The sequence below is a fragment of the Tubulanus polymorphus genome, chromosome 6 (genome assembly GCF_964204645.1).
Source record: "Tubulanus polymorphus chromosome 6, tnTubPoly1.2, whole genome shotgun sequence".
Taxonomy (NCBI): Eukaryota; Metazoa; Nemertea; class Palaeonemertea; order Tubulaniformes; family Tubulanidae; genus Tubulanus; species Tubulanus polymorphus.
In genome coordinates, this window is record NC_134030.1 from 15994987 (window position 1) to 16017790 (window position 22804).

The 22804-nt window shown below is 41.4% G+C and overlaps 2 protein-coding genes across 10 annotated transcripts in view; one reads left to right on the plus strand and one right to left on the minus strand.

Moving 5' to 3' along the window:
• Positions 1-22804, minus strand: part of LOC141906818 (kinesin-like protein KIF28) — a 139057-nt gene that overhangs the window by 26492 nt on the left and 89761 nt on the right. For 7 of the 9 annotated variants that reach the window (XR_012619423.1, XM_074796214.1, XM_074796212.1 and 4 more), the window contains 6 exons: positions 19095-19240; positions 17207-17290; positions 17067-17129; positions 14160-14306; positions 13948-14070; positions 9613-9765 (listed from right to left, as the gene is read on the minus strand). Coding sequence is in view for 7 of the 9 variants with exons in the window: in XM_074796214.1 (XP_074652315.1) it covers positions 9613-9765; positions 13948-14070; positions 14160-14306; positions 17067-17129; positions 17207-17290; positions 19095-19240 (716 nt within the window). In the remaining 2 variants the exon portion in view is untranslated. Of the gene's footprint in view, positions 1-9612; positions 9766-12959; positions 13244-13665; positions 13731-13947; positions 14071-14159; positions 14307-17066; positions 17130-17206; positions 17291-19094; positions 19241-22804 lie in introns of those variants that run through there. The other 2 variants (XR_012619424.1, XM_074796216.1) reach the window with 2 other exon arrangements.
• On the plus strand, positions 407-8174 carry LOC141907666 (uncharacterized). The gene is made up of 2 exons (XM_074797384.1): positions 407-417; positions 6730-8174. Exon 2 carries the CDS (start codon positions 6731-6733, stop codon positions 7562-7564), a length of 834 nt encoding a protein of 277 aa, XP_074653485.1. The 5' UTR covers positions 407-417; position 6730; the 3' UTR covers positions 7565-8174.

The window sequence follows — 22804 nt, forward strand, 5'->3', positions numbered from 1 at the left end:
AGAATGTTAACTTTTCCGTTGGAACAAGCAATAACATAGCTTTTTATTCGAACAATTTTTTTTGTCAGAACAAAGAAAAGTTTTCGTTCGAACAAAAAGCATATCGTTCCATCAAACGGAATTGTTTTTATTCAAACAAGATTTTCTTGTCGGAACATAAAGTTTTTTGTTCAAACAGATTTATTGTTTGATCGAAGCGTTTTTCGATCCAAAGAGCAAAATTCTGGTGGAACTAACTCTTTTCGTTACAATTAATGAGTAATCTTTATTCGAACAAAATAATATTCGAACACAAAGGTATAATCTGAACGTGGGTTTTCTTTGTATCCAATATCTGTGATGGAATATGTCCATCAGTCGTTTTCTATGTTGTAACTGGAGGGTGCTGCCCTCTCTCTCGAAAATACAGAACAATAGGTGATTGTGTTAATATCTTTTGTCCGCCTTTTTACTGGTTTTTGGGCTCTCAGAGTCGATATTTGGAGGAAACTTCTACTGTGGAACAGGCAGAATAGGACCTCGTTACATCTGGTGGCAGCGTAGTGGGATTTGATTGTGAAAAAACCAGTTGAAATTGAGTTGAAGCGGTGAACACGTTTTTCTCCGTTTAGTCTGTGTAAATTACTGTTACTTTTTGTGTGTACTTAACGTATTTTTTTTACCTACTTCGTAATTCCTAGTACATATTTAGTATTTTTAAGTGCCTGTTTCCCCTACATTTATTTGCGGTCCTGTATTTTCTGTGTCATTTATATAAAAGAATAGTAATTATGTCGGATGTTGAGAATGATGTGTGTGAGCCCTTGGCCTTATCTAGGCCTATGTCACCAACGGCCGGAGCTGCACATCATGACCTCCTGGTTAGTGGGGAGGGTAACCTCTCGTTAAAACCAAAACGTGGCCGTCCAACGAAGACAAAAGCCGAAAATTTGAAAACATCTGAGGATTCCATCCTCCAGCGACTGACTGAAGTGATGGAGAGGGTCGTGACGAGAGATGCACCCACCCCGAAAATGCACAATATTCCGGCACCCAAGCCCTATACCATGGGACACAATTTCCGCGTTTGGCTCGAAAGGTTTGACGCGTTCGCTGACCTGGCCCAGATTAGTTCTCGCATCAACGGGGGCGAACAGCGTAAATCACACCTGATGATGCGACTTGACCATGAGGCATACCAGGCTGTCTCGAACCTACGTCTCGACTCGAGCCTGTCGTATGATGATTTCTGTCGGCGGCTATCATCCCGTTTCCAACAAACAAAGACTGTGGATGACTTTAAGATGTTGTTGAAAGGGAGGGACCAAAAGACAACTGAATCTGTGGAACGCTATGCCGACGAGTTAGCAGAGCTGGCAAGGAACGCATACCCTGGCATTGCCTTCGAGCTGCAGGATGAATTGGCCAAAGACCAATTCCTTAAAGGTAATAGCCTACCCGTCTCAGCGAAGCAGTCAATGTATGCGGCCCAGCCAAGTTCGTTGGCTGCAGCAGTCGCTCAAGCACGGACTCTGGAAACAGCGAGACGGTTGACTGAGGGCACGACTCATAAACAAAAAGTATCCGTTAACCAGACCCAGCTCGACTCGACTAGCTCAGCCATAACCAAACAACTCGACGAATTGAAGTCGATGATGGGAACGCTGATGACTCGAGTAGGCCATTTGGAAGCAGTTGTCTCTGGTAATGGCAATCGTCGACAACCCGCCGATGACAAATGTTGGCGTTGCAGGGATGCAGACCACCCCAAAAACTTGTGCCCACAAGTTAAATGCTATAATTGCGGGGGGAGTGGTCACTATTCAAGTAACTGCCACCTACCTAAGGGAAACCAGGGAAACGAGAAGCGGGGTTTTCAGGGGGGCAGTGGAAACCCCATCAGGAAATAGTCCCCCCTGTACCGCTGTATATACCCCCCGCAAGACGTAGGAAAAATCGGATGAATACGGCAAATGGTCTAACGTGCGATGCAAGTAGAGATGCACCTATTGATGGTTACCATCATACTAGCCCCACCACCGTGAGACCATCAAACCATATTCAAATGATATCGAGACCATCAAACCATATTCAAACGACACCTCAAGATGGATATGTGGTTGCTGGCCCGGCATGTGATTCTAGTGGAGATACACCTACTGATGGTCTGCATCCTACTAGAACCATCACTGTTAGACCACCACAACATACCCAAAGTATAGAAGAAAATCGACGTGACCCTTCGGAGAACAGTGAGGCTCCCAGTCCGGCTACGGAAAACACTTGTCACAAGTTGCGCGACACCAAGGTTCAAACAACAGGGACAGAACCAGCCCAGACGAGCTTAGTTACAAACATCGGAACAGTGAGGCTCCACGCCTCGGGCCTTTTCTGTGATGCCGTAGTAAATGACCATTCGAAAGCGGTGGTACTCCTGGACACTGGTGCCTCCTGCACAATCATTAGAGGTTCGGTATGGGACTCTAGCAGCCCGACTGGTGAAGCCGCTGCACTGAGGCCAATCGAAGGAATCGTGACAACGGCTACCGGTCAGCCAATGGAGTTACGTGGATTAGCTGATGTATGTCTGAGAGTTGGAACTGAAGAATTTCATGTCCCCATGATCGTCAGTGAGGATTTGGCACAAGACTGCTTGCTTGGAAGTGATTTCTTCGAGAAATATGGCTGCAACATAGATTACCGTAATAAAGTGCTCCGCTTCGGAAGCCTCAGCGAGGTGCCTGTCCGCCAGAGCCCCAAACGCGCGAGCGCTTGCAGGGTGTTCATCAGTAAGAGCCAAATCATTCCAGCTGGATCCGAGGTGGTGGTAAATGGATACATGAAACGGAGTTATGCTCATAATAATTCGACCTCAGGGATGATCAGCAGCTGTGGACGGAATAATTTTTGCACTGGGAAAACACTGGTGGTACCGGAGGCAAACCAGATACCGGTTCGGCTGGCTAACTTCTCGGATGAGGCTTGTAGAGTCGACAGGGGCCAGACTATTGGTCTATTCTGCCCCCTACAGTCAGTTGACATCATGACTATCGACGACCATGCTCAAAACCCGTCAACTCCAAAAATCCAGCTGCAGGGTGGTGACAATACTGAATTCAAGGACCTCTTGAGAGAATTGAAAATCGACCAGCTTGAAATCCCCACTGACATGAAAACACAGCTTGTTGACATCATACGGGAGCTAAAGTCAGTATTCTCGATGGGAGACTTTGACATTGGTCGAACAGATTCGCTTGAATTCGAGATTGACACCGGTGACCACCCACCGATAAAACAACATCCCCGTCGGCTACCCCCCGGTAGGAGAGCTTTTGTTGAGGGGACGACCAAGGAGCTTTTAGAACACGACTTGATCCGGCCATCCACCAGCCCGTGGTCAAGCCCAATAGTTCTAGCGAAAAAGGCCGATGGTTCCCTGCGTCTATGCTGCGATTACCGCCGACTCAATGACGCAACAGTCAAAGACGCTCACCCATTAGGTCGAATAGACAGTACCCTAGAGGCTTTATCGGGCGCAACCTGGTTCTCGTCCCTCGATTTAACTAGCGGATACTGGCAGGTCCCAATAAAGGAATCAGACAAACATAAGACCGCATTCACGACTGAAAACCATCTATTTGAGTGGAATGTCATGCCGTTTGGAGTCTGTAATGCCCCGGCGTCATTCAGCAGACTGATGGCAATGGTACTGGATGATGTTGCATGGAAAACATGCCTTATCTACCTGGATGATGTAGTGGTGTTTAGTCATGATCTACCAACCCATCTGACGCGATTACAAGAGGTATTTCGTTGCTTTCAGAAAGCCGGTCTCAAGCTAAAACCGAGGAAGTGCTCGCTTTTCCAGCGGCGCCTCAAGTTTTTGGGGCATGTAGTAAGCGAGGCCGGTGTCGAAACCGACGGTGCCAAATGCGATAGAGTCAGGGATTGGCCGACCCCAACGTCAGTTACCGAACTGCGTAGTTTCCTTGGTCTTGTGACATATTACTCGCAATTCATCAAGGATTTCGCCGACTTGACAGCCCCGCTACACCGCCTTACGAGGAAAAATGAACCATTCGTCTGGAAATTCAAGCAACAACTAGCGTTTGACGGACTGAAAGAAAAGCTGACCAGCTCCCCTATCCTGGCATTCCCAGATTTCTCGGAGGGTGCTGGAGAGTTCATTTTGGACTGTGACGCCTCTAACTGGGCTATCGGAGGGGTGCTGTCACAACTACAACACGATGGTTCTGAGAGAGTGATCGAGTACAGTAGCCGCACGCTGAAAGGTGGAGAGGAGAACTATTGTGCCACCAGGCGCGAAATGTTGGCCTTGGTTGACATGATTGATCACTTCCGCCACCATTTACTAGGCAGGAAATTCAAAGTTCGCACAGACCACGCAGCACTCAAGTGGCTACAAACCTTCAAAAACCCTGAGGGCCAAGTGGCTCGGTGGCTTGAACGCCTGTCGGAATATGATTTCGTGATCGAACATCGAGCTGGAAGCAAACATTTGAACGCAGACGCCCTGTCTCGCATCCCTAAGAGACAGAGGAAACATGGGGACTGCCCAACTTGTGGTGACACTGGTCCATCTATATACCAGGTGACTGCAAAACATCAGGGCGATTTGACAGCGCACTCCACTGGCTTGTCCAGGAACAAAATAATCGAGGCGCAAGTAAATGACCCTGAAATATCAGAAATTAGGGAGTTCTTGGCCGGAGATGGGGTCAAGGACAAGAAACGGCTGCAACGGTGTGGTAGAACAGCGAGGAGCCTCTATAGTCTGGTTGAGCGTCTAGAGCTTTTAGATGGCATTCTTGCGCTTAAACCACTTCCGGGGGCTACCTCAACGAGACACCGAGTGGTACTACCCATTTCACTGACTGATGGAACCATAGGAGTCATACATCAGGGATTTGCCGGGAAACATCTCGGTACCAAAAAGACAGAGTGCAAAATTAGGGAAAGATTCTGGGTATTAGGCCTCTCAGCTAGGGTCAGGGATTTTGTTCGGGGCTGCAAAACTTGCCAAGAGTGCAAGTCCCCGTCCAAACTACCAAAAGCCCCAATGATGTCTACACCGGTAGGGCGACGCTTCCAGCGTGTACATATAGACATCGTGGGCCCATTACCGAGAACCCGCCGCGGCAATGTCTACATTCTAGTGGCTCAAGATGCATTCACTAAGTGGCCCGAAGCATGGCCAATTCGCACGGAAAAGGCCTCCGTGGTGGCACGTGCCCTTGTGAACGAGTGGGTCACCCGTTACGGCTGCCCTGAATCCATCCACTCGGACAAAGGCACGAACTTCGAGTCGAAAGTTTTCATGGAGATGTGTAGGATCTTGGCTATTGAAAAGACCAGAACCACTGCCTACCATCCTATGGGCAATGGGCAGGTGGAAAATTTCAATAAGTCCCTGAAGGCCATGCTGACTACAGCCGTCAATGAGTGTGGAACAAACTGGGACGAGGAACTACCAGCGTGTTTGATGGCATTTCGTTCAAGCGTCCAGCACTCCACTCTTGAAACGCCGTTCTACTTGATGTACGCCGAGGAAATGTCACTACCAATCGACATCAGCGTAGGCTTGCCCGAGGACCACCAACCAAGGACTAAGTATGGCATGGACCTCTCTGACCGCCTCACTAAGTCACACAACATTGTTCGTGATCGACTAGTGATGGCACAAAGGCGTCAGAAAATGGACTATGACCGTTTCGCAAAACGCGGGGGTTACAAGGTCGGGGATCGCGTGTGGCTGATGAGCCATTTCTTGAAGAAGGACGAGGCATCTAAGTTCCACCGGAAATGGAAAGGGCCTTACGTCGTGACCGAGAGACTATCGGAGGTGAATTACAGGGTTGTCCTGGAACCAGGCGCCGATCCGAGGGCGGTGAAGAGAAAGCGGGTTGTGCACTTCAATGATATGAAACCGTGCTTCCTGTCTAGTGAGACCGTGACCATAGGTCATAAAAAACCTAGACAGGAACCGGTTAAAATGACCGATCCCGAGGAGCAACCAACCCTCAATGACGACGAGGGGGAGGAAGATGAAGACTGTGTCTGGACACGGTCACACCCCGAGACAACGGCAGTTATTCAAGAACCTCTTGTAACAAACCCTTCCCAAAACCATCGCGAGCCTCCTACTCAAAACCGCTCCAAGCCTGGGCCTTCGAACATTACAAACACTGAGGGGCACAGAAGACTCAGGCCCAGAGTAGGGATCAGGCGCCCTAGTCGGTTCGTAAACTCATGTACAGTCAATAACGATGATTCGCTAGCCAACCAAAATAGGGCCTCAGACCCTTTGGTGGATCCAAACACACTTATAGGACCTCCAGTCGCCTCGGACAAGATTGAGCAGAACAACATTTTTGATATAGAACTGATCCAAAATTGCCAGAAATGTCGCGAAGTTCGGTCCCGGATTAACATGAGGAAAGGCTACTGGTTAGAAATGGGCCGGTACCTTAAATCAAAGGGTTAAATCCTATATATATATTTAGTACCCTTGTATATAACCCTGCCTATATATTTACTTAGTTTTAGTAGACAGTTTATTATCATTTGTAACTGGTGGTGACTAGGATTCCAGACCCCTTGCACCTCCTGATGGTATGCTTGGGACCACCCACCTTGCATGATTCGGGTGGTATCTGAATGAACGGAATCTCCGCCATTTAGTCTTGTCGTTGCAGCCAACTCATGTTTTGAACTATTTATCGTTTCTAGCATGGACTGTATCGAGTTAGACCAGTTATCTAGCCTCCACGAGGCGACACAGACCCTTAAACGGCAGGTCTCGAAAGAAGTCTGTTCCACCCTTCACAGACAGGACAAGACCCTCAGCGAATTGAGAGCCAAGATGGGCAGACTTTATAACTCTGCCGTAGAACAGTCGTTTGTGGAAGATCCTGGTCGCATAGTAACCGGTGCGGTAGTAACCGGTCTCAAGACGACAAAGACCCGACGTTTTCGGCCGAAGATGAGCACAGCTGCATTTGAGTACATCAGCCAGGAACTAGTGAACGCCCTGGCCGAATGTGGTGGTGACTCCTCGTACATCTGGTCGAAACTTGGAGACTTGAAACAGAGGGCAGTTGAGGACTTACCAATCGTGTTGCTGGGAGACTCGATGTTTACGGGGCTAAAGGCCAGCGGCGGTTTGATTCCAATTTGCCACCCTGGTGAACGACTCGGTGATTTGTTGGAGTACCTCCCACATGTATCCTTTAGGGCAAGAGCGATTGTGGTCACGCATGGTATGAACCATGCCGGCGATTATGGCAGGACGACAGAGGAGTTGGCGGAAGTTTTGGCGCTACTCAAGGGCAAGCACCCTTCTGTTCCCCTTTTCCACCTACAGACCCCTGTCCCTCCTTGCTGGCGTGGTGACCACAATCGGGTAAACAACATCAACCGGGTTAACGTCTTCGCCCTCCGTGCCGGGTTCCAACAGGCCGACCATCCAGATATCCCGGATTCTGATTTTGTGGGGATCCACTACAAAAAGTCGGCCATGCACTATGTCTGTCGGGAAATAATCCGTGTGGTAGATCGCGCCTGAATGTGTTTCCTTCGGTACCTAACGATGGTTCACCTGGAGTCGCTTATTCTTTGTAATGTTAGTGACAAAAAGCCATTCAGTCCAAATACTACCACACGTGACCCCCCAGATGTAGCACACCCCATTGCGAACAGTTTCTTTCCGTTTTCTTTTGATTGTATTTTTCAGCTTCCCAGGACGAGGAACAGTGGCAGAGGGGCAAGCCAAGTGCAGTGTCCATTGGCCGTATCTACCTTTTGATGGTATAGATATTTTTGGTTAGACACTACGCTTAGGTGCGCCCCGAAAACAAACCACAAACCATTAGTGGAGATCGAAAGCTGCATGTATTATCATCACTGAGATGCAACCCTAATGCGAAACAACGACTACGCCATGTTAGATGTCTACTGTATCCAGAGCCGAGAAGTTTGGAGCTTAATATACTATAATAAGGACTATAATTTAATTTGTGTAGATATTTTGACTATATATTCCTGTTCAAATAGGAGTTTGAACAAGTTGAAGGGGGGTGGTGTGATGGAATATGTCCATCAGTCGTTTTCTATGTTGTAACTGGAGGGTGCTGCCCTCTCTCTCGAAAATACAGAACAATAGGTGATTGTGTTAATATCTTTTGTCCGCCTTTTTACTGGTTTTTGGGCTCTCAGAGTCGATATTTGGAGGAAACTTCTACTGTGGAACAGGCAGAATAGGACCTCGTTACATATCCATATCATGCTTTTCAGGTTGAAGCCCATCTTCCATGTTTCTGACCATGAACGGAACACAGCTTGTTTAGGTCGTTTTGGAAATATACTCTGTCCGGTACATTTTGAAATACTCTGTATATCATCTATCAGGAGAGCGAGGAGACGACGACTTAGGATACTACCTTGCGTGACTCCACTAGCTAGACCGATTTATACCAAGATGAGACAGTTTCTTTGAATTTTGCCACCTGTTTTCGTTCAGAGAAATCTACTGAGCCATTTAAGCTACCTATCATTGATACCGTTTCCGAATAGCTTATTTAGAAATCGCTGATGTTGGACCTTATCAAATGCTTTTTTGAAATCCACAAAGACTAATTGAGGCCTAACAGTCGATTTTCCAGAGTCAAATAACCATCTGGTCCAGTCATCCTTGGTTTCAAAGTAGGCCTAATTGACTGTTAGTCAACCGTCCTTTTATAAAACTGTTTTGACAGTTGAACAGGATTTTAACTACCCTTCGATTTTTATCGCATGGTGCGGCCGCATCAGCGTACACGCGATCGTCGACACAGTATTCAGACAAGATCAAGAATACGAAAAAGGATGTGCAGAAAACCCGTTATCGCTGCTTTGCAGCTATATCTTATTGTAGAGCTGTCAACCTATCAAAATTCCAATTAGGCATGAATGGCAGATTTATTAGGAATATTGAAGGTTCCAATGGGAATATAGCAAAACCGTCAAAAGGTCAGGTCTTCCAAGGTCTTTAAATCTTAGGACAGTAAAAATTTAAGGCTGGTCACTGACAGGGTATTTTACAAAATAAAGCCATTTGGCCATTAAGCATAAAACCTTTTTTTTTAAACAGCTCAACCTGCTAAGCCCCCGCAGGGCAATATAAGCGGGTTCGATGTTTAAAATCCATGATTTTGTGACTATACGTCATAGCTTGACCTTTTTGACAAAATTCAAGTGTGGATCTACGTTGATGCTTGGAATAAATCATCAGAGAAAAATTTCTAAGGTTGATGTATGTTTGCAGATTGTATGCAGTAAAAACATTACCTTGCATCAAGATTTGCATCAATACCCAATAGCTAAAAGACAAGTAGACGCACTCTTATAGGAGCAAATAACATTGTACCAAATTTTTATCAAGACCCACTATGAACGAAGTTAAGTAGCTGAAAGACAGAAACACAGACCCACTGACAATTCAAGAAAAGGACCAAGGTCTCATGGAAGCCCGAGAACGAAAATCTGCTCTCTGTAAAATGAGAACAGTCAGCCGATTTGGATACCAATGATATGGATATCCCGTATTCTAAAAGAGATTATGTTAATTAGACCTACCTTATAGTCATTGTTAGCAGCTACTATCGAAGCTTTTGTCCCTGCTGGGTTATACAAATCCTCTTTTGTGTTGACATTCTTCTTATAGCACGATGGCTTATATTTGCCCCAGATTTGTACAATCAATCCTTCTTCACTTAACTCATGCAGCAACTATGTATGAAAAATGACAAAGTATAAGATCTTTGTTAACCTTTTCCCATCTAAGATTTTTAATAATTCATTTGGGACTGTTTGCTTTGGACATTATTGGGCATCAAAATCACCCCCTTTCCAGCAAGGGAACCCAAAAAATATCTATTTTCTGCAAGCAGTATGAAGATTGTACCCACCGGGTCCAGTCCGAGGAACCAAAAATGTAAAAATCGGCAGTCCAATCGATCAATATTAAATGCGTAAAAAGCCGTGTAACCAGGATCTGGTTTCAATATGGGCACCTAGAGAATAGCAAGTGTCTATATAGCCTGCTGTCAACACCTAGAGAGTGTCAGTTCAAGCAATGAATAAATAAAGAACCAATGGTCCAGAGGCTCACCAAAGTGTGTGAAGTAAAAATCTGTCACGCGGTTATAAGCCAACCGACCGGTATGCAAAAATTCATTTCATTGAAAATTTCAATCAAAATTGACTCGATTTTGGTCAGTGTGAAGTTTTAATGAAACCGACTTTTAATGAGAATGAAAGATTGATCATGGGAATTTTAGACTCGACAAATACTCATTATTTTAATACTTCCCGGGAATGACATAAAACAACTAAAACTAAGAGAAACAATGAGTACGGCTATTTCACTATCACGTTATGCCTTTCAGCAGTTCATGAACAAAGTGGTGCGCAGGCCAGCATGTGTTGTAGTATATTTAGAGGATATCACTGTTTTTCCGACACTGCATCTTTTTCATAATTAGGGTTTCTGCTGCTTCGCAGAACCATCTTATAATTCTTGTGATTATTACCTTTTCCACTTTCCAGACAAATTTTTTCATAAAATGTAAGATTCCTCTCAGATTCGACTAATAAGAGCTTATGAATGTAATTTTTAATTCTGACAGAAATACTTATTTCGCAACTGTCTCAGATGCTGTAAGTAGTTGACGTTTTGTGTAATTGTTTTTTTCTAATGCCATGTTTAAATTATTTGGATTAGTAATCAGTCGTCATTATGGGATGATAATTCATGGGCATGCATCAAGAGTCCTACGACATACCATTGGTATGAAGCTTTTTAAAGTTTATCAGAGACTTGTTTTGGAGTAAACCGAATAGCCCTTGAAATACCAATTCCACATGGCTTAACAGTCGGTGTCTATGCTCTGCGAGACAGTAGTACAGTCAACTTCGGTTAATCCGTCTCTGGTTAAACCGTATAAGTGCTTATTCCGTATAAATAAATTGGTCCCGTACCATCGGATACTATGAACTTTTTATTCCCCCCAATTGTTAGAATGTGGTTTTACTGTAGTAGTCGTCCACGGTTTGAGAGATAACCAGCTATTATACAGATTGTGCACTTAAATCATAGTTTATATGGGTACTAGTTAATTCGTAACAATTACGAATTATCTGTTATCCATATATCACGTATATCACTTAATAAAGATATCTATTATACTTTCTTTCACTCCTCTATCATATTACATAACTACGAGTAATTCTTACATTTGATTGCTTAATTACAGGTAGAAAGAGGTCAGATGGCATGAAAATTGACTGTGGCTGACTAATTGGCGCGAGTAGATGAAGCGTTGAGGTTTCAAAAGGTGTAGCCAAAATGCTTGTATCATCAGGGGTAGACAAATTATCCAAAGATAAATGAAAACTTCACCTTGTTGATTGTCAGTTGATTTTGCTGTAATTATTTTGCCTGGATAAATCAACAAACACATCATACATTTCAAAATCTGTGTTCAGTAGAATTTCTTTCAATAAAATGAAAATTTATTTGACAAATTTTTATGTATTCAAGATTGAATATGAAATGATCTTAAAACCAAAGCATTCAGCAATTTAGAAAATCCTAGACTCATAATCAAATTGTGTCAATTAACGTCTTTTGCTCGAATCAAGTTGAGGGCTCAGGTGCCTAAAGGCAGGCTTATGTCAACAAGCAACGCGATGCCTACCGACGCAACTGGGTTTATCGCCAATTAGCGGCAACTAGCGGCCTACAAGAGGCCGCCAGTTGCTGCTCTATCGGCTCGACATAAGCCAGCTTGAGACGGCAACCCGTATCCGGCCAGTTGCCCATGTTCTACTCCGGCCTACGGTAGGCAGACAGTTGCTTTCGATCGCAACTGACATAAGCTCATCTGCGACGCGACGGAACTGAACGCAAGGGTTCCAGCCAATAAGAGACCGCATACACATAGAACAAATTATGACCGCTATTTAGCGTCATTCGTAATTAGTCATAAACTTTCAATTAAAGTATTTCGAAACGTAAACCAAACCTTCAGCATGGCAGATGACTGGACGGAAGATCTAGAAGCGAAATTGGTAGAATCATGGTGTGAGCGGCCATCTTTATATGATGTCGCTAGCACATTGTATTCAAAACAGAATCAGAAAGATAAAGATCTTAGGAAAAAGCTTTTCTAATAGAAACATATTTCCCAATAATTCCAAATAATTCAAATTTATTCTCAAAATGCTTATCACGTGACCATCTGAGCCTTTGCAGTTGCCAGTAATCGTAACCGAAATAAGTAGCGAAGCAACTGGGAGGATCTCGTATCCCGCTTGTCGGCCTCCGTTGCTGCGAATCGGAGCGCAGTCGATATAAGCTGGGCTGCGATCGCGATCGCTGTCAGTTGCGTCGATTCAAATTTAGTGGTCATCGGATCGATGAACGAGGTAATCGGAACAGTTTTTTGGTGGTGTATCGTAATATTATTAAAGATCAAGTTACGCTACTTTTACGATGGCGGTAAATCGGGAAATATTGTAATACATTTGTATAGGATTGATAGTGGTGGCGGTATGCGAGGGGCGGCAAATCAGGGTTTTTCCTGTAAATTTTAGACACAAATGTTCAGTTTCCCATGAAATCCAGGCCGTAGGCGAGGTTGGCGACGATTCGGGAGGGGGGGTTGCGTGTTAAATCGAGGTATGACTAAATCCCAGATATGTGTCGCGCTCCTTTAAAATAGTCGCATGTTATAAACTGATAAGAATTATTTTGGTGAAATCTTTGTGCGCTTCCCAGTGCGACATTTAAACCAGCAAGGCAGAAACCCGTTGTCGCTGCTTTGCAGCTATATTTTCACTGGCTATTCTTTTCATAATTTCATTAAGTCTATTCAGTGTGAATCAGTCAGTGTTATACTTGACTAACTCCTAAACTGTACCTATATAAATATCTGCTACCGACCACAGTCAGTCCCAGCCACAAAAGGAATTTGGTATTTCAGTCCTGGTAACACCACTAATAGTTGCTCCGTAAAATTTGTCTTGGTGATTATACAACAAGCAATCTGATTGGTGCTGCATGTACCCGTGCACTCAGTCTAGTGTGCAAGGGTTTCATGTCGTGACTGAGTGTAGTGATGCCATCAGGAATTTCGATGAGGGTTGATGGCTACACGCTGCAGACCTTTTCTCATTACATCATATTACCTATTAGGTCAACATCCTTCATAGAAAAATTTAACAATCATAACTAAATTAAGACACATATGTTTGATTTCACTGCATTTAATTCACTGATATTCTGATCCTGATTTGACTCTGACTTAGGCCCATCATCATGGTTTCATTTAAGCTGTTGTTCTTCAATTTCTAGAAGTTCGCTAACAAGATCATCTCCACAACATCAAAAACATTAAATGCAAATACGCTATACTGACTGCTGCTCATGCAGCAGAATTGAAAACCAACATCTTTTTGTTGTTCTTTGCTTTGATTCACGTGGCTGAATTTGCCACATTAGCCAATAATAATAAGACCTTTTGTATATTCTGTACATTATCGTATACCCCCATTGGGCTATATCTAGTAGGCCTATCTTTCTACTACCCACTATGCTATTCAGCAAAAAAGTATTGAAATATTTGCCTGTGTCAATGCATGCACTTTCGTGTTGCTTGAAGAAAACTATTTGACGATTGTTCGCTATACATCTGTAAATAACATCAATTATTAGTGCCACTTTTACTCGATCGCCATTATAGTTAACATAGAAAATATCACTGATCCCTAGCACTACTAATACTTGACTGCCATTGCACAAAGAACCACAGAAGCGGGCAATGCCCATTTTTTCTGAAAGAAGTTCGCTCATGATATTGGGTTTTTTAAAGCCTTGATTTCCTTGTAGATTCGTTCCACTAACCCTACCTCTTTAGTAACACACTTGAATTCATAGAATTTAGTCTCGTTCCATTCTGGATTTGTGGTATCCGAAACTTTTTTTGAGCTGTTAAATTTTTCTGTGCCAAGTCTATACTTCATATAAAGTTCCTGGAAGAAAAAGACTATCATTATCGTCGAATGAATCAGATGTGGTGGCATCTGATGGTTTATCTATTCACTACAGCATTTAAGCATACCGTGTACTGTTTTGGTAAACCACGAGCATTCAGTAATCTCAGATTATAGTATAGCTGTTTGCCAATCAATTCTTCCGAGTCATCAACGAAAACATTGTCATTCTCGCTGAATTCATCACCATTCGAATCACATGGCAGAGCTTCTACCTGCAGAATTTATCATTCAATATTTAAAGAAAACCGTGGAACCAATATAGCAGATGCTAGAATGTTGCTGAAAATGACATATGCCCCATATGAGGGAATGGGCTACACCATCACCACCCCCAGGCCAATGAAAATATTCGACAAAAAAGATAGCAATCATTAACTTTTAATGCAAAAGGTAGGTTATGCTTCAGAAAACCCTATGGAACAGGAACACTGTTGTACAGTGGAACCTCATTACAATGAAATCAGAAACAACGATTCATCGGATACAACAAATATAGAATTTTGTCCCAAGTACGATAATTTGATTAATTTCATACTGGATATAACAAACTATTGGTTGCAACGAACATATTTTCTGTGAAGTTCGTTGTAATGAGGTTCCACTGTATGTATACATCTGTCAATTGGATCAACCCCATCCAGCTCATCCAATTTTTCCAGCTCCTCGATTTAACAAAAATAGTTGGGGCCGTCCACTCGATCATTAATCTATTTCACATTTATTTCCAATGCATTTATTTTGTGAAATTAATAAAAATAGTAAATACTTGTATTTGTTGCGCACAAGTATCACCAGTATTTCCTGAGAACAGGGTATATTTCAAGCAACAGCGTGCGCACGCATTTTGTCAAAAACGTGCCTCCAATGATGCTTGACCTAGATTACCTGTTACAGGAAACCAGATACTTGGAGACTGTCGGCTACGCTCCAACAAACAAGCTGCTATTCATTTAAGCGACTGCATTTAGAGCATCTGATTCCTCAACTACTACATCGTACATATGCTGTTTGAGATAAAGTATGTCCAATGATACACTTAAATGCTTCTATAGATTTACACATAAGCACACGGACAAGAATTCTTGGCAGATTGATAAAGGTTTACATAGCAGCATCCCATGCCCTGCTAATACGACCCATTGAGAGCAATGCTCAGGGTATGCATATTTCCATTCGTAGGGGACTCAATCGCGTGTACTTTTTATAGTCCTGTCTACTGGACAGAACTGATATTATGACTTTCTTATCATCGGTACTTCAAAATCAAGTGGGAGTTGAGTTCGTTGAACAATCGAGTGGATGAGCTAGGGGGTTCATCCAATTGATTGATGGGTGCATTAATCCCATATGGCTACCAGTCAGCTATTTCAAATGGAACCATCACCTTCGTCGATATATATTATTGCTATGCCATAGACATTGCATGTTAATATGAACCCACCATTTTGTGTTTGAAATTGAATAGTTATAATTCAACTTTCAAAAACCATTTTAAACATGTTTTTCCTGATAGATTTAACCTCTTCACTTCGTTATGCCCCTCACTAGGATTCAAACCCAATGGCATCATTGAATTCAAATCGATTTGGCATTAGAGGTACTATCTCTCCATCTATGACTCACTACACCAACAATTGCAGTAAACATATTTGCAACGTAAAAATATGTCATGTATGGTGAGAGAAGGTCACTAATTGCGACGTAAATATTCTTCACTGTAACATTAAAATACATTTGTTTGAGGGAATACTTTTCTGAAAAATGTATTTCAAACAAGAAACAAGAGCCCCAAGGGGCACTATGGCCAGCCTGTCAGCTTTTCATAAAATAGCAAATGATGATGCATTCTGTGGGTTAAATTTGTCAAAATACACTTCCAGCTGAGAGTCAATACCTAATAATTTACACGATACAATCGTAGAATACAAAAGTAGCACAGACAGCGACTGGATCTGGCAACAAATTCCTCAGATAAATATTTTCCCTTGGTCTCATTGATTTTAATGCGGAATAGATTTGAATTTTCTGAAATTTGCTCAATAAAAAAAAATTGAATTGGATTTGATGTTATTATTTGTTCTGGATTTAATATTTTTTGCGGAATAGAATTTGATTGAATTTGTAGTTTGAGCACATGGCTAATTTGCATATCAAGGTCATCTATCCGATTTAAGAAAAAGCTATTTTTCCCGGACTTTGCACAATGGTCAATGATATCTTCCGTAGTGCTAATGAAAATATTCCTCCCAAAAACCAAATCAACTTAAGCTTTAACAGAAATTGATCTTGAAATACAATTTTAGATCTTAAAATAAAACCCGGAAGTAAAACGGTAGACGATACCGCGGGTTCACGTGAACACCTGCTGATTTCTGCGGCTAAGCCAATCATAGAGGAGTCTTTGCTCTCTGATTGGCTTTTCAAAACCAATATTTTGCGATCAGATATTCGCGAAAAAGCTCATATAAACTTTAACGAGGCCCTCTTTCAAAATTCAGCTACGTAGAGTTTGGAGAATGGATAATGCTTTAATGAATGATTTGTATGAAAATATGCTCAGTTGCACAGTTAAAGAGCCTTTGCTCTGGAAACCATGTCATTTAAATTCGCTCCATTTGTATAGTAATAGGCTCAGCCTACGGCTGGCCTAAAAATATATTTGAAACACATTCTAAATTTACATTCATTTCATAAGAACGCAAAATTTCAAAAACATATTCCAAAATAAATACCAAATCAAGAATATATAGGCCTATCATATAGTTATATAAATATGTTATATTATCATACTATCATAAGCTTGTAACTGAAAAGACTTCAAATATTAATGATAATTTATGAAGTGAGAAGTTTCTACATAAATCCTGGAACGTACAACCATGGTTTTTTAGGTTTTTATACTAATATGCTTAACGCTCTTGAAAAATTGTTGTTACGGAAAAAAATTGAAATATCACATGACTGTTACTTACATTCAGCATTCCTACATCCTTGGCTTTATAATCAATTATAGACAGCTGTTCTCGAACTTCAATCTAAGAATATTCAAAAAGGTTGGTCGTATGAGTACGTCATACAAAGATGTGAAAGATTTTCAAATATGATTATTTACCAGATATGTGAGTGCTTGTAACCAAACTCTTACACTTCCAATATGAATGTCAGCTTCATCGTCTTCCAGAAATGGATCTCTTTCCTAAACCAATTTAAAATAAGTTATTTCATTGTCTCTGTGGTAGTAGTGTCACTTAAACACCCCTCACTGTAGTAATTGCTGGTGACACTAGATGTGTTATTTCAGACACTCTCGCAATTTAGTATGATGACAAGTGTCATTTCAGCAAAATCTTGAACAGGGTATCATACTTATATACAACCAAGGGATTTAAATGATATCCTTGATGGGATTTGGAATAACTATCCGCTGTACATATACATCACTGATAATCTGTCATACCCAACTGTGCGCATGCAAAGGGAAAAGCAAATGAATTGTTCAAATTTTCCTATCCCCACTGTACAATCTGTAATACTGTCATGCATCTGACAACACAATGATGAAATGCAGATGATTAAATTACACTATGTACCCAATAGCTCCCTTTTTACACATTTTTATGCTTTTATGGCTGAGATATAATAAACAATTAATTGTTCCACCGGTCACCCAAATTCACTGCCATTCACTGCCCGCATTAAGTCCAGAGATCAATTGAGTGACTGTATAGTCCAAATCCATGAAAAAGTGTCTAGTCTGAATCCGTATTTTAGTGTTACCATGTCCTTCGTTCTCTCTCCTGCTTTCTACAGAATAAATGGTGTGTATCGTAATTTCAGTCCAGGAGTTATTTTAGATATATCATAGGCCAGTGATAGTTAACTGAAGGGCCTGACCTACTCAGTCAGCTTTAGGACCCCGATTCGATCTTTACAATAGTGGCAGTGTATTGGGATTTTCTTTAAGCCTATGAGACTGAAATAACTAGTTGAAGTGAACCCACACCAAAATGTTGCTACGCAGTCAAGAAATAAGAAACGATGAAACGTTTGAACATTTTGCAGAAGCGATCATGGAATTGGCCAGGAACGCATACCCGCACATGTCAAATGACGTCCAGGATGAATTGGCCAAGGACCATTTCATCACAAGTGTGAATTTGTCATCAGTTGCGCAGCAAGGGGAAATGTGCAAATGTTTAACAACGAAGTACACCACACTAATGGCACACTATCCATTTAACATTATTGATAATAAACAAGAGTTTTTTTCTTGCAAATATGATTCAAAAAGACAGGATAGTTTCAAATACTCCTTTCCTATTCTGCCACCTGTCCAACATTTCGGTATGATCAACCATATCAAATGCAAAAAAGGTCTAACACTGGAGGTGGAGACCTCAGATCCTTAATGAGATGGAACTCGGGAGGTGCCTGACAAGTCGGTAAGGGGTGAACGGTAGCGACAGCCTGAACGAGAACAATTCTGGTATTGATCATAGTCTTCATGAAGACGCTCTACTAATCAGGGATGAAAACGGCCCATATTGAAAAAGTCAGAAATTATTCCGCTTTTCAAATGAGATGCCACGTTGGTTTCTCCGACTCCACAATTGTGCTAACTACCGCCAAAAACCGTCTTAAGGAGCACTCCTAACTACGAAGCATTCCGATGTGACATGCACGATTGAGGCGATTTACACTGATCTCAGGAATGAAGAAAATAAAAGAGAAGGTCGGAAATCCGTCTATGGTCAGAAGATTTTGATCCCTGACTAATGGGTCTCGGACTGCCTTCGCAGAAGTGGGAGGGGAGCCATGAGCTCTGAGTGTTAGTGAATGCAAAATCTTGATAACACCACTAGTTCAACATCATTCGGAAAAAATGCCTCGATTTACTGGAGCACTTCTAACTAGTAAAACCAATGGGATATAAGAGTCAAAGGTTTTTGAGCAAAAATGCATTTTCTTATGAATAAGATTCATCCTAGTTTTATACATACCGGTGCAACCTGCCAATCATCTCCATCCAAATAATTATTGTACATTTCAGTCATCATGAATTTGCGATTCAAGAACTTGGTTTTTGGCCACAACCAATGGCGATCGGTTTCTAGGTTTGTAGCTTCGACATAAACCTCTGGTCGACCTGTAAGGAAAGATCACAACTCATCAGGGATGCTCACTCAAAGAACTGATCTATGGTCAATGGGGTGATAATCATAAAGCAAACTTTCCAAGCTATCAAGGTCAAACAAGCATTTGTATCCTAGAGGGCCATTCCACAATAAATTGTACGAATTCGGGATTTTCCTGTCGCATGGAGATGGTCTTCTATTGGATAAAATCATATAAATTTATACTTCCAACGTTCCCCAATATATCTTCTTAAATATGATATAGTTTATGGGGACTGAACACTCAAACAAAAGAAATATTCGGCACCAAATACCCCAAAATATGCAATTTTTGCCTGTCGCAGTGAAACCCTCTGAAGATAAAACCATCTCCGTTACTCCATGTGAGCCTAAAGCTACTCATCGGCCTTTACCTAACAAGAAATTGATATGTAGATGATAAATAAATTTTCACTTAGAGAGTTTCAAACATCATTTCCTTGTTATGCATGCCATAGAGTAGCTGTCACGCAAATATCAACGAGATACATTACCATTAGTTTGAGGACGGCGTTTGCAAGGAAAAATATTGTATAGTATTATATCTCAGGTTTTAAATATTTTGATAGTCATGTTAATTACTTGCAATAAAAAATGTTTCTCTGGTTTGACTATGTCACAAGCAGAAGCCACGGAAACAAAGAGATTTTTGACTCGTTATGATTCTTTTTGATGCAAGATATGTTACTCTCATTCCCCACATAATTTCACAAAATAAAAACAGATCTTTTCCATATGTTTGTCAGTTGAGATGGGTGTTCAATAATCATTTTATCTGTTTAATAATTTGTCTTGTATGGACCCATCAGGTGATATCGCTTGATGAAGAAAATGGCCACAAGATACGTTACCACAAGATATGTTACCTAATTTTTTTTTTGTGCAATCAAGCTTTTTGTTTCAAGGTAGCGATGTAATTTTTATAAATAGGGCATAGGAATGAACGTTTATCCTACACTTAAGTTGTTTCCTGTGTGGAAAACACGTATGTGCTACATTGAATAGGAAACGTATCTTGTCTTTTTAACGGTCTGGTCAATAATGCTCGTGGAATATATATATATTGCATTAAAAAGTTCTAAATGGATGTTTTATTTTTTGCCATTGGTCTTTATTCTTATAATTCATATTTTTTGTGATGAAAGTTTCGACAAAACATGGACATCGGTATAGATGGTCGGCTGTCCTTGGTGAAATATGGGAGTCCTACCACAACGTGATCATTGCGTGTGCTCCCCTAGAGCCGTCGAAAGGTCTGAAAGGTCCATTGTGTTGTTGTCAACCTTGTTATTGTTGAATTTTACCGTTTCCAACAGTTTTTCAAACTCACTCATATTGATAGAAGCTCTAAGGCCGAAACGTCTATTCTTAATTTGAAATAAAGAAAATGCACCTCAGCTCAGATATTCGTAATACTAATTGTACTACTTCGAGGTGAGGGGAACACGATCCACTCGATCAACTTAACCAAAGATTTTCGACAAATGTTCCAAGAAATGAAGATCCTTAAGACTACACCAAAGACTGGCGATTTTTTCACAATCCTATGAACAACATATAAGAAGACAAGTCATTATCTATGGTAATGCCCTGTTTAGAAAAACAAGATTCAGCAGCCACGCAAATTTTCTCAGGGAATGTCTCCATCGTAGACTCATCTCTTAAGGATTCTCCATCAACCGGAAAGGTACATTCCCAACGAAAATTAATCAGATAACTGCCAGATACTCATGTGATCTTATGTGTGCAGCTATTCACAAATTTGAGAGACAAATCTGGTCGACCGATACTACAATTCTGTCATCCCGTCAAATATTGTCCGGAACCCTTCAAAATTTTATATCATCAAACAATTTATTTGTGACTTGAACCAGACTATACGAAGATCTTCACCGTACCAAACAATCTAAGCTTATGGCTCTACAACCTCAAAAAACCAAGGCTAGTCATCAACACAAGCTTGTCGTCACCATACCAGAAGATCTGAAATTATCCACCGAGGAAAAATCTGTACTCTCCAAAGGTTTGAAATTTATTCCTTCTCCCAAACCCAATGCTAATCTAACCTCTGTCGAAGTGAACGAATTCTTCAGAAGACTCAAGTTACAAGCTCATTTCAATGACCCGAACAAAATGATCAGCCAAGTGATTTTGGATGACAACGAAGATGACGATGCATTAATGTTCAACAAATTTCAACCAAAAAAGAAGAGTTATTGGACTCCCATAGAAAATCCCGTAGCTATCACCAAATTTATCAACACTTGCAATAACTCAATTCGTCAGATCCAACCGAGACAATCCAAGAAGACCAATTTATCCCATAATGAACTGCTGGCTTTGAGAAGTCTGCGAATGAGAAAGGATATCGTGATAAAAAATGCTGATAAAGGGGGAGCAGTCGTTGTTTGGAAAAAAGACTTATACATCGCTGAAGCTGAACGCCAACTCAGTGACACCTACTTCTATAATGAACTGAACTCCGATGAAACTGCGATTTGCAATGACATTATAAGTAATATTATCAACGAGGAAATTAACTTAGGAAATTTACCGAAATCAGCGATTTTGCTGATCGATGATAAACCCAGGTGTAATATTTTCTATTTACTCCCCAAAATACACAAACCCAACAATCCCGGTCGTCCTATTGTATCAGCATGCTTGTGTCCAACTGAGACAATATCCCATTTTCTCAGTGATCACTTACAGCATATTGTCACCTCCCTTCCATCGTATATTCATGATACCACCCATTTTCTTAACATTTAGAACATGTTTATCGAGCATACCTAATTATTCACAATGGATGTCAAGTCACTATATACTAACATCCCCCATGCTGATGGTCTTTGTTGCCTTAAGTACTAACTAGATCTCGACCCCAATCCCGCCATTCCCACTAATACCATATTGCGTCTTGCTGAACTAGTACTCACTAAAAATTGTTTCGAATTCAATGGTCATTATTATGATCAAACTCCTGGAGTTAGTATGGGCACTCGATTTGGCCCTATATATGCTAACATTTTCATGGGCCACCTTGAAAAACTTTTTTTCGATAGTTATTAAGGTCCCATTCCCGACCTCTATATTCGTTTAATAGACGATATTGCCGGCAAACGGATATGTTGCGCGCAGATCTTAATCATTTCATTGCAAGGTTTAATGACTTCCACAGGACCATTGAACTCACTCAATATCGGGGACTTCAGAAGTTTTCCTAGATACTATTTTCAGTGTTGGACCTCGCAAAATCGAAACCATGATCCACGATAAAGACACTGACATATAATTCCAATAACCCATCCAAATGCATCAATAGCATACCATTCAGTCAATTCCGTCGGATTTGTTCAGATAACCGGGATTTCGAACAAAAATCTTGGATATGAAACAATTTTTCGCGGAACGTGGATATCCTGACAATGTATTAACTAAAGCGCTTCACATGTCATTAGATTGACAAATCTACTGCTCTCATTGCTCCGAAAAAAGATTCTGATCACAATATTCCTCTAGTGCTCACTTAACAA